We start from the raw sequence: 12552 nt of genomic DNA, 5'->3' as shown, positions 1-12552 counted from the left end.
AGAACAAACAACCCCCACACACACAAAACCACCTTCTTTTTGCCTTTAAGAACCCTTTCTGGGTATTCAGCAGAATGAGTGCCTTTCCCTGACAATTTTCTTCTAAACTGACAAACATATTTATAGTTGTCCTTGACAAGAAGGCCAAGCAAGGATGCATCTTCTCCCCTTAGGAAATGAGAGTAGCAGGAGGTTTACTAGGTGATCCACCCCATGTAGACTGAATATCTCACAGATTTGACCTTATTGGATCACTAGACTCTGCTATTTCAGTTCTGATGACCAAGCATTCCAAATCTACTGTGCCTTGTAGCAATAAGAAGATAGACAATAATATTGGATTGATTTCACTTAGCATGCTAGCATTATAAAAAGTTTAAATTTGATCTTCCTCACTTTTGGTTGGAGTCGTTGATTTTGAGAGTGGGGAGTGCCTTGTACATTTGAAACTACTACTTGCTTAAGGGCAGCAGACACTGTCAAATATCTCCAGAAGACAAAATGGTCCCCAGTTGAGAACTACAGCTGTTCATATACTGTTTATCCTAGGAGATTTTCCCCTGAAGATCCCAGGATCAAATGAGATGAGCAACGTCAGAACAGTAGTGCTATTCACAAACTTCCAGTTACCTAACCACATACGGAAAACTGTTATGTTCTTACCCAGTCCTCATAAAAGACTTGCCGTTTCAAGGCACATTTTCCAATTGAGAACATTGAGCCCCAGGGAAATCAAGCACTTAACTGACCAACATCATGCAATTGGAAATCTGGACAGCCAGGGATTGTTTCCAAGCCATCTTCAGAGCCTGTGCAATTATTTAGACAGTTCTGCCCTTTTAGAATCCCAGTTTTTAATTGAAAATTCAAATTTGAATATTGAGAACAATTAGTTTTAATTTGCAGTAGTTATTAAGTGTTTACATTTTTTACCTAACCAAAAAATGACCTTTTGTCCTAATCAGTTGATGACACTCTTTTAATTATTTGCTAAGTGATGGTCTCTATAAACATCCATGGATACAAACAAAGATGCCACTAATCAACATGACCCCCAGCAAGTTCCAAAATCCAGGTACTCTATGAGAGATATGAGAAACATTTAACAAGATAAATCTTGAGTTAGACCTTTGAACATCCTCATAAACTTTGGTAAACAAATGCCTGCCAGGTAGAAAAATATTTTTGTCAGAGTTATAAGGATGTTCAAAGACCTCAAAGAACTGGACCAGTGGAAGGGTTCACTTTGGAATTTGCAAGAGCTAGGTGCACGGGAGAGGTTAAAAATGAAGACGAGGCTTGGTTCTTCCCAGTGATTTCTGGACTCGTTTGTCACTTGAGGGCAGAAGGTAGCCAAGATCACACATGGTTAGATAGGCACTTGACCAGACAGCTGTGGTGAAGGGTATTTCATAGTTATGAGACTACATGCAGGAACAAGAAACCTTAAGTAAGAGATATTGAATTGGGGGTAGATAAACATGTCCAATGAGTTTATTAACAAGAGAAGCAAGGTAGGGAAGGAGGGATTTGTTCTCTTAGTCAGCTATAAAAAGAAATAAGTAGAATATATTTGTGGAAGGACTATCAAGAAAGCAAACCAATGTACTTCCAGGGATTATGGTTTGGCAGCCATTTTAGGAACCTGCAGAATATGGAGTAACACAGATCTGAATTTTCCTACCATGTGGAGATTTCCCACAGGAACCGGACATCGGAATGATTTAGTCAAGGTTCAAAGATACAAGACAGATTCTAACTTGCATGTCTACCTCTCTGAACTAAACCGTTTCGACAGTTTATCTCTGGGGATATCAGCTTACCAGCTGGATAATCTGAGCATGTAGACCTAGAGGCCCAACCCAGTGCATTTGAGGAAAGGTGAACCAGCGAAACATTTCGAGAGACACTGGTCCCAAATCTTAGCAAGTGGCCGATGAATGGTGAACTAATCAAAATTTGGGCTTCTCTTAAGAAGCTTTGACTCATATATTAAAAATAAGAGTAATTAAAGGGAAAATTACTCTTTAAGACTTTTAGAGGCATGTTTTCTACTTTATTCTTTCAGAAAATAATTAATAGTTCATCCCTCTCTCCAAACCAAAACTAATAGATTTTAATTTTAGTTATTTTTATTGGATATTATCTGTATTAACAATTCAGATGTTATCCCCTTTCCCTCAGTCACATGCCTCTTCCCCCTCCCATTGCTTCGATGAAGATGCTCCCTCTCCCAAACTCCGTCTCCTACCTCGGCGCCTTGGCATTCCCCTACACTGGGAAAATGAGCCTTCACTGGACCAAAGGCCTCTTCTCTCATTGAAGCCAGTGAGTGCTATCCTCTGCTGCATATGGACCTGGAGCCATGGGTCTCTTTATAAGAACTCATTGGTTGGTGTTTTAGAACCTGGGAGCTGTGATGGATTTGGTTAGTTAATAGTTTTGTTCTACCCATGAGGTTGCAGACCCTTTAACTCCTTCAATTATTTCTCTAGCTCCTTCATTAGTGTCCCCATGTTCAGTATGATGGATAGCTGCAAGCATCCTCCTCTGTGTTCGTATGGCTCTGGCAGAGCCTCTGAGGAGGCATCCATATCAGATTCCAGCCAGTAAGTACTACTTGGCATCAGCAATAGTGCTTGGGTTTAGTTGCTACATATGGGTTGGATTCCCAGGGGAGTCAGTCTCTAGATGATATTTTCTTCAATCCCTCCTTCTCTATTTGTCCCATTATTTCCTCCCATGAACATTCTGTTCTCCCTTCTAAGAAGGACTGAGGCATTCAGCTTCTGGGCTTGCTTCTCTTTCAGCTTTCTAAGTTCTGTGAATTGTTCTTGGGTATTACAAGTTTTGGGGGGAACTAGTATCCACTTATCAGTGAATACATTCTTTAAGTGTTGTTTTGTGACTGGGTTACCTCACTCAGGTCACCTACTCATTCATTCTCCTAGGAATTTCACGAACTTGTTATTTTTAATAATAGTACTCCACTGTGTAAATGTGCCACAATTTCTGTATCCATTTTTCTGCTGAAGGACATCTGGGTTTTTTCCAGCTTCTGACTATTATAAATATGGCTGCTATAAAGATGGTGGAACATGTGTCCTTGTTAGATGTTGGAGAGTCTTTGGGGTATATGCCCAGGAGTAGTATAACTGGGTCATCAGGTAGTACTGTGTCCAGTTTTCTGAGGAATCACAAGACTGATTTTCAGAGTGGTTGTACCAGCTTACAATCCCATCAACAGTGGAGGTGTGTTCCACTTTAAAGAGGACTTTCTTTACATCTTCGTCAACATCTACTTTCACCTGAGTTTTTGATCATAGCCATTCTGACTGGTGTGAGGTGGAATCTCAGGGTTGTTTTGATTTGCATTTCCCTGATGACTTGAGATGTTGAGCATTTCTCTACGTGTTTCTCAGCCATTCAATAATCCTCAGTTGAGAAATTTTTGTTTAGCTATATACCCCACTTTTAATAGGATTATTTAATTCTTTAGAGTCTACCTTTTGAATTCTTTGCATATATTGAGTAATAGCCATCTATCATATGTAGGATTGGTAAAAAATTTCCCCAATATGTTGGTTCCTGTTTTGTCCTTTTGACAGTGTCTTTTCCTTACAGAAGCATTTGGAATTTCATAGATCTCATTTGTTGATTCATGCTCTTAAAGCATAAGCCATTGGTTCAGGAAATTTTCTCCTGTGCCTATGTGTTCTAAGCTCTTTCCCACTTTTGCTATTAATAGTTTCAGTGTACCTGGTTTTATGTGGAGGTCTTTGAGCTTTGTACAAGGAGTTAAGAATGGATCAATTTGCATTTTTCTGCATGTTGACTGCCAGTTGAACCAGCATCATTTGTTGAAGGGGCTGTCCTTTTTCCATTGAATGTTTTTAACTCCTCTGTCAATGATCAAGCGACCCTATGTGTGTGGGTTCATTTCTGGGTCTGCAATTCTATTCCATTGATCTACCTGCCTGTCTCTGTACCAATACTATATGGTTTTATCACAATTAACCTGTAATGGAGATTGAGGTCAGAGATGGTGATTCTCCTGGGAGTTTTTTATTGCTGAGAATGTTTTTTGCTATCCTGGGTTTTTTATTATTCTAAATTGCTCTTTCTAACTCTATAAAGAATTGAGTTGGAAGTTTGATGGGTTTGTATTGAAGCTGTAGATTGCTTTAGGCAAGACTGCCATTTATACTATGTTTATCCTTCCAATCCATGAGCATGGGAAATCTTTCCACCTTCTGAAGTCTTATTCAATTTTTGTCTTCAGAGATCTGAAGTACTTGTCATAGAGAATCTTTACTTGCTTAGTTAGGGTCACACCAAGTATTTCATGTTTTTTTGTGACTATTATGAAGGATGTTGAATCTCTCTAGATTCTTTATGGAGACACTCAGAATTATGAGTTTTCTTCTTAGCACTGCTTTCATTGTGTCCCATAAGTCTGAGTAAATTTTTGCTAAATTCTAAAAAGTCTTTCTTTGATTTCTTTCTTTTTTTTTCTTTCTTGACCAAGCTATTGTTGAGTAGAACATTGTTTACCTTTCATGTATATGTGGGCTTTCTGTAGTTCTTGAAGACCAGCCTTAGTTCATGGTGATCTGACAGGATGCATGGAAATATTTTGATGATCTTGTATATGTTGAGGCCTTTTTGTGACTATGTAGTCAATTTTGGAGAAGGTACTGTGAGGTCCTGAGAAGAAGCTATATTCTTTTGATTTAGGATGAAATATTTTATAGATGTCTGTTAAATCCATTTGGTTCATAGCTTCTGTTAGTTTCACTGTGTCTCTGTTCAGTTTCTGCTTCCATGATCTGTCCATTGATGAGAGTGGGGTGTTGAGTCTCCCACAATTGTTGTGTATGATGCAATATATGTTTTGAGCTTTAGTAGAGTTTCTTTTATAAATGTGAGTGCCCTTGTATTTGGAGCATGGATGTTCAGGATTGAGAGTTTATCATGATAGATTTTACCTTTGATGAGTAAAAAGTCTACATCCTTATCTTTTTGATGGCTTTTGGTTGAAAATGTATTTTATTCAATTTTAGGATGCCTACTACAGCTTGTTTCGTGGGATCATTTACTTGAAAAGTTTTTTTCCAACCTTTTTCCCTATGGTATTGCCTGTCATTGTTGCTGAGATGAGTTTCCTGTATGCAGCAAAATCCTGGGTCCTGTTGACATATACAGTATGATCATCTGTGTCTTTTAAACTGAGAATTGATTTTGTTGATGTTAAGAGATACTAAGAAATGATTGTTGTTTCCTGTTATTTTTGTTGTTAGAGGTAGAATTATATTTGTGTGTTTTTCTTCTTTTGGTTTTGTTGCAAGCAGATTTTTTTCCCCCATAGGGTCTAGTTTTCCTCCTTGTGTTAGAGTTTTCCATCTATTATCCTTTGTAGGGCTGGATTTATGGGCGAATATTGTGTAAATTTTGTCTTGTCCTGGATAGAATATCTTGGTTTCTCCATCTATAGTAATTGATAGTTTTGTTGGATAGAGCAACCTGGGCTGGTATTTGTGTTCTCTTAGAATCTCTTAGAATCTGTATGAAGTCTGTCTGGGACCTTCTAGCTTTCATAGTTTCTGTTAAAAAGTCCAGTGTAATTCTTATCAGTTTGCATTTATATGTTACTTGTCCTTTTTCCTTTACTGCTTTTAGTATACTCTCCTTATTTTGAATATTTGGTGTTTTGACAATTATGTTTCAGGAAGAAATTTTTTTCTGGTCCAGTCTACTTGTAGTTCTGTATGCTTCTTGTGTGTTCATGGTTATCTCTTTCTTTAGATTAGGGAAGTTGACTTCTATAAGTTTGTTGAAGGTACTTACTGGGCCTTCCATTTAGGAGACTTTACTCTCTTTTACATCTGTTTTTCTTAGGTTTGGTCTTTTCATTGTGTCATAGATTTCCTGGATGCTTTGAGTTAGAAGCTTTTAAGTTTTTACATTTTCTCTGACTGTTGTATCAATGCTTTCTATGTTATCTTCTGCCCCTGAGGTTCTCTCTTCTATCTCTTGTATTCTGTTGATGATGCTTGTGTCTATGACTCTTGACCCCTTTCTTAGGTTTTCTATCTCCAGGGTTGTCTCTTTTTGTGTTTTCTTTATTGTTTCTATTTCCAATTTTAGATCCTAGATGGTTTTGTTCAATTCCTTCATCTGTTTGCTTGTGTTTTCCCATATTTTTCTAAAGGCTTGTACTTGTTTTTTCATGTTCTCCTATATTTTTTTCTGTAGTGGGAGAGCTGGGTTCTGATGTTACCCGGTTATCTTGGTTTCTGTTGCTTACATTTTTACACTTGCCTCTTACCATCTTCTTATCTTTGATGTTAGTTGATCTTGTCTCTGAATGGAGATTTACTTTCCTGTGAGTCTGTGGGTCATGGGCTCCAGAGGGAGATTAGTCCTGGGTGTATTCAGCTCTCTATGGGCAGGCTGTGAGTTCTGGTGGCAGTGGGCCAGCTCTAGCTGTGGGTGCAGATGGAGGCCTGGAGGGCACAGACCCAAGCAATAGCTTGATACCTGTGCCCTAAGAGTTCACAAATGGACTTTATAATCTCTGTGTAGTATGAGATAGATTTTTGTAATTTCATTACATAATTTCAAAATAAGCATACAGTCCAACATTTTCTTTTGGTAAAGTATCTTCCTCAAAGTATACCATGAAAAATTACTCTTTATATTTCAGTTTTTGTAAGATGAAACAAGTTTTGGTTTTGTTTTTTAATCATCAATATAAAGATGTTGTGATCTTCTCACTAGTTTTTCAGGAGAAAACAGTTTTACTGACTATGGTTTAACAATGCCTGCTACTGTTGTGTCTAAAACACTAATTAGTCATATTATTAGCTGTTTAAAGAGCGCCATTGAGAGGCCAGATCCCTTGAAACTTATTTCAAAAAAAAAAAAAAAAAAAAAAAGAAAAAGAAAAGAAATAAAAGGAAGGAAGGGAGGGAAAGAAGGAAGAAAGAGAAAGAAAACATATTTAGTAAACATTTCTTACCCATTTCACAGATTGGCAAAAAGATGGAAAGTACTATACAATAGCCTCATGGTTTCTTAAGGTTCAAGCTTAAGTCCATTAGACAAAAAAATGCTACTCAAAGGGTCTCCATGCTAACAGCATTCTTTCTGTTTCATCTTAGCTTTATCAATGCATCATGGAAACAGACACATTAATTTTACAAACTTCTTACCTTTCTTGCTTCTCTAGAATACCACTTTAACCTCTTGCTTACAAGACTATTTGAGGATCTTGTGTGCTCATGAAAATGTTTGGCTCTGAACATTCAAAATTATAAATGTGGATCATTAATAAGAACACACCTCCCTGTATGTTGAAATTCAAGCCAAATTAAAAATACTGTTAACTTAGCTTGAAATATCAATTTCAAAAACTGCATTTAAAATTTTATCAAATTCAAGTAGTACTATCCATGTAACTTAATAAAATATTTTATAGATAGAACTACATACATCTATATATGCACATACATACATACATACAAAAATATTAAAATAATTGGTAGTCTTATAGAATCAGAAATAAAAGGGCTGTTGAAGTTCATAAATATATATGTACAGATTAAAAAATTCTAAATAGGGCTGGAGAGATGGCTCAGCAGTTAAGAGCACTGACCGCTCTTCCAGAGGTCCTGAGTTCAATTCCCAGCATCCACATGGTGGCTCACAACCATCTGTAATGGGGTCCGATGACCTCTTCTGAAGTGTCTGGAAGTAGCTACAATGTACTCATATAAATAAAATAAATAAATCTTTTTTAAAAATCTAAATAAGTGCAATTGCCTTTCCTTCCCACATATACACACAAAATAGGAGATGTATTTGGTCCAAATCATCAAGATGACTGATTCAACCTGTAGTGATAGAAAGTATCCATCCTAAAATGAAAATTTCTCCTCCTATCTGTAATGAAAGAATTGATGTTCTTATGATATTCTTACATGTTCTTTTTTTTCCCTCATGACTATTTTAGGTATATCAATACATGCACGAAACGATTACTGTTAATGGCTGCCCTGAATTCCGAGCGAGGGCCACCGCAAAGGTAAGACTTGAGTAACTTTAAAAGGACACCCGACCCCAGTGATGTAGTAATTGATTGTGCGCGTGTGTGTTTCAGGTATTCTCGTGTGTACACTGTAAGAGAATTTAGACCTCAGTGGCAGCCCAGAGTCTAGAACCAGTACTACTCACCAGGTAAAACTCCTAACGGAAAAACTGACCTTTTCTGCTGCTTCTGTAGCTTAAGGAAGGAGAATGATTTCATTAAAATCACGAAATGTCCATTTGGCACAAGCAAATCTGCTGCTCCACTGTATCGAGTTCTACATGGTTTCCAGCACATCCTGCGGATACAAAAGAACCTGTAGCCTATGTAAATCATGAACACTCATCTGCACAGTCTGAAAGCCCTGATGTAAGTCAGACATGGAAAGGCTTCAACTGATACCCCTGAGCCAGTACCCTTCTTTGTCCTCAGCTGGCCAATAGGTAACTTTCTGAGAGTGTCAGGCCTGGCACCTTTGCAGAGGTCAACACTTTTGTTCGTTAAAGAATCAAACCCAGAGATCGCAGAGGTCCCACTGGAAAGGATACAGAGAGAAGATCATGACATTTTCTAGGAGAGGATCACTAGCAAACAATAGTGCTAATCTCAAGTCACACGTGCAGCTCTTATATTACAAATACAGAATGTGTTAACAAAACACCACTTTTCTCATAAAGGGCTTATAACTTTGTAATCATGCCAAGAAATGAGAACCACTGAGAATTACCAGAAATTTTCATTCACCTTCTTTATCACCTATTGTTTAATTTCTCTAACTAAACACTGTTGACTTTTAAGGTTCTTCTTCTTCTTCCCTCTCCTCTCCCTCTTCTTTCTCCTCTTCCTCATCCTCCACCTCCTCCTCCACTTTCTTCCTCCTCCTCTTCTCAGTTTCTTTCTAACATCAGCACACAGAGGGTATGAGTCCCATTACATCATGCTTTGCTTGTCCTGAAGTGGAACACACACAGAAAAATGATCCCTCCATGGTTTAATTAAGGGGAAAGTGAATTATGTAGTGTTTTAGCATTCTCATTTCTTATTCATGTAGAACAGCAGGATAGCAGCATAATGTTGCAATAGCACAGTATTTTTTTTCTGGTTGTTTCTGGGCTGTCTGCATTGCATCCATGTCAGCCATTAAAACCCCTGCATGACAACAGGGTTTGCATGAGCAAATGCATGTAGCTAAGGCCAAGCCATTATTCCCATGTCATTCCCTATCTCTCATTAAACGAAGGCAGTAGCATAATGCTAAATTGATGCGCTAATGCGGTGTGTGGATAAAGAGCATACAATAGTTGGAAATCAATATTTTCACAGTGTTGAGAGTAAATCACTTTATACTAGACATCTAATCAACTGTGGTTAAGGCAAGCTAATGGAAGTGGAATACAAGAAGCAGGCAGAGAATCTTTGCTTGATTGAAACTACTATTTTATTCCTGTTGGGTGGGAACTGATGGTAAGTTGATTCCGTGAATTCAAAGATACTAGTGTGTTACTTTTAAAATGAAACTATAATCATATTAAATAAAATTTTGTATACCTAAGTAGAAGTTCCCAAGCCATTTATTTTGCTCATATCTTTGTACTAGCTGACATGTTAATGTAGAATTAAGAGAGATATAATCAATTAACTAATAAGATATCATTCATAATAATACAGAATATGGGTATGAGATAGCAATAACAACTTTTAATCTAGCACTTCTTTTTTATTTTATTTTCACTTAGCCATCCTGAATTGAAAAAATATAAAATCTCCATATTTACTAAACCAATGATTCAGCAACAGCAGGATGTTTTCATGAATGTATACATACAAATTTGCTCAGCAGTCTGTCCAATAAGAAATAAACAATATGTATGTTCAAGCAACAACTTAGGCTATATACCATAGCAAAAGCATGAAAAAGTATGCCATGCTTCTTGATCAACATGTACTTATTAATTATACTAGGTAGTATGTATACAAAGATTTGGAGTCGTCGATCAGGATTTACATGTAGCTGATGGAACTCTGAAAGAATTTACATTGATTTTGGATTTTCATTTTATTTTTCATAGGAGATAAGACTTACAAAGATAGAAATAACTAGGTGAGGGTTTACCAAAGAAAAATATCATATACCATATCTTTAAAAGGATATTCCATGTTCTTCCTTCTACAGGAGAATGCTAGAGAGATGTCTAAGACATTGTGTTCCCTGAAGATCCTATATCTAGCCTTATTTCCCATGTTTTATTACCAAAGTAACGTCTTTTCTTTCAGGCAACAGTTGCAGCTTTTGCAGCCAGCGAAGGCCACTCTCACCCTCGGGTAGTCGAACTGCCAAAGACTGATGAAGGCCTGGGTTTTAACGTGATGGGAGGGAAGGAACAGAATTCCCCAATTTACATCTCCCGCATCATCCCTGGAGGGGTGGCTGAAAGACACGGAGGCCTCAAAAGAGGAGACCAGCTGCTATCAGTGAACGGAGTGGTATGTTGATAAAACACGCAGAGATTTTCCTCCCTAAGTATATTTTCTACTCCCCACCCCCACCCTATTACAGAAGTCAATATTGAGATTACAGTACAAATAGCAATTTTATATCTGTCTCCAACTGGCTTCCAGGACTTGGATGGGTATAAACCTCTAAAGTCAGTAATTTCATATCTTTATATCTCATTTCATCTTGCACATGTATGATAAATATCAACAGCTAGGAAAATCGGGAAATCACGCCAAGAAATTAGCACATAGAACTGCCTTCTGAGAATACTGCTATTAAGTGGGTGTTTTGAAGAATATGATTTCGATACCATTTTCATCCCAAGCGCATATAAACGGTTGAATCTGAGGTTTCACTAAGTTTTAGTTACTTAGCTATTTAATTAGTTAGTTTTCTTGTTCATTTGTTTTGGCACTAAGCATTGAACCCAGAGCCATGTGTATGTTAGCCAAGTACTGCACCCCCAAAACAGATACCACCCCAAGAAATAGCTTCTTATGATACAAATTAAATATTTCCCGTAGGTTTAACTTGTATCAAACGAAACCAAACTAAGCTTACAAATTCCAGAAATATAAACAGGAATTTACCAAAATATACTTACCCCAGATCTAAAAACATTTATTGTAAGATCAACATTTAATATGTAAGTTGGATTTGAGCTCTTTGTAGCAACATTGATTTATGTTCAAGACACAATATCTAACACATATTCAAAAAAGCATATCTGATTGATAACCATGGCATAAATTTTCTGTTTATATCTTTAATCTGATTTGCATTTGCTCACACTTAAAACAAAGTGGTTTTATATTCACAAACTGCCATTCACTGCACTATGGTTTTCTCTAGTGAACATCAAAACTAGCATCTCGTGAATATCTGATGTCATCACTCCAGTCCCATTCAGCATTCTCTCTATTTTCTCCAGGAGATAACGCCATGAGATAAGCATCTTATTGACCTTTCTTTTCAAAACTTGTATCAAAAATTGTAGAGCCCAGCTTTCTGGCAGAGGATGCCAAGTAGGGTCAAACATTATGATTCACAGTAAGTTATGCCTGGCGTTATTAATTTATGATTTCTCTGAGTACACTTTGCATATCTAAAGAATTGGAGGTTGAAAATAGAAAGAAGAGTAGCCAAAAAAAAATTCCACTCATATGTTTGCATAACCATTATAGTTACACAAAGCAAACATAGCCATGTATGACGTTATCAATCTGATAGGTAAATTGGCCTTGATCTGTCTATCAAAGGAGCACACATTTGCACACAGCGGAGTGCTAAGGATGTCACAATCAGGCCTCCATTCCTGCACTGACCTTGTGATGAACCTGGGTAGCCTCAGGGTGCATTGCAACAATAAAGCAAACAGACCTGGTGTAATATTCAGTGTCTATATTGTTACAGACTCATTGTGCCTAATCCCAGCTTCACTTTCTAAAGTTCCTAATGATAAGGGTATGGGGAAGGGAATGAGTGAGGCAACCTCTCTACCAAGGTCTATCTAATCAATCACTTGGTCATAGACACCTTTGATATGGAATTTTGATCAATGAAGAAGACTGAAGTGAGGGAGATTTTTTAAGTGCCAGGAATATTGCTTTTATTAAACCTTAAAGAAAACTCTGCTGTCCACATAGCTATATGCAAATTAGAAAATAGTCATTAATAACAAAGTGACAATTACTTCCTTCTGTGAAGCTGATAGGTTCCAGGTCTCTGGTCATCTGCTGTTAGATGTAACCACTTAGAGTATCCACTTGAGTCAGGTGAGAATAAACCTGGGTCAAAATTCTATTAAGCACCTATTTATCCTATGGCTACATTTTTTCACTCTTTTTAATTACATACTCTGTATTTACATTTGAGATGTTATCCTCCCCACCCCCGAGCTGTTCCCCCCCATTTGTCTTTAGGAAGGTACATGCCCTCCTAATCACCCTCTCCACCCATTGCATTG

General features: G+C 37.3%; 1 protein-coding gene across 1 annotated transcript in view; it reads left to right on the top strand.

The window, feature by feature from the left end:
• The window catches only part of LIN7A (lin-7 homolog A, crumbs cell polarity complex component), a gene marked incomplete at its 5' end in the record, with an annotated part of 136184 nt that overhangs the window by 86909 nt on the left and 36723 nt on the right, over positions 1-12552 (top strand). The window contains 2 exons of the mRNA XM_080935977.1: positions 8015-8086; positions 10364-10573. Coding sequence (XP_080792103.1) covers positions 8015-8086; positions 10364-10573 — 282 coding nt within the window. The remainder of the gene's footprint in view (positions 1-8014; positions 8087-10363; positions 10574-12552) is intronic.

This window comes from Micromys minutus (assembly GCF_963924665.1).
Source record: "Micromys minutus genome assembly, chromosome: 22".
NCBI classification, from domain to species: Eukaryota; Metazoa; Chordata; class Mammalia; order Rodentia; family Muridae; genus Micromys; species Micromys minutus.
Note: the sequence above shows the minus strand (reverse complement) of the source record. Positions and strands in the feature narration are given on the sequence as shown.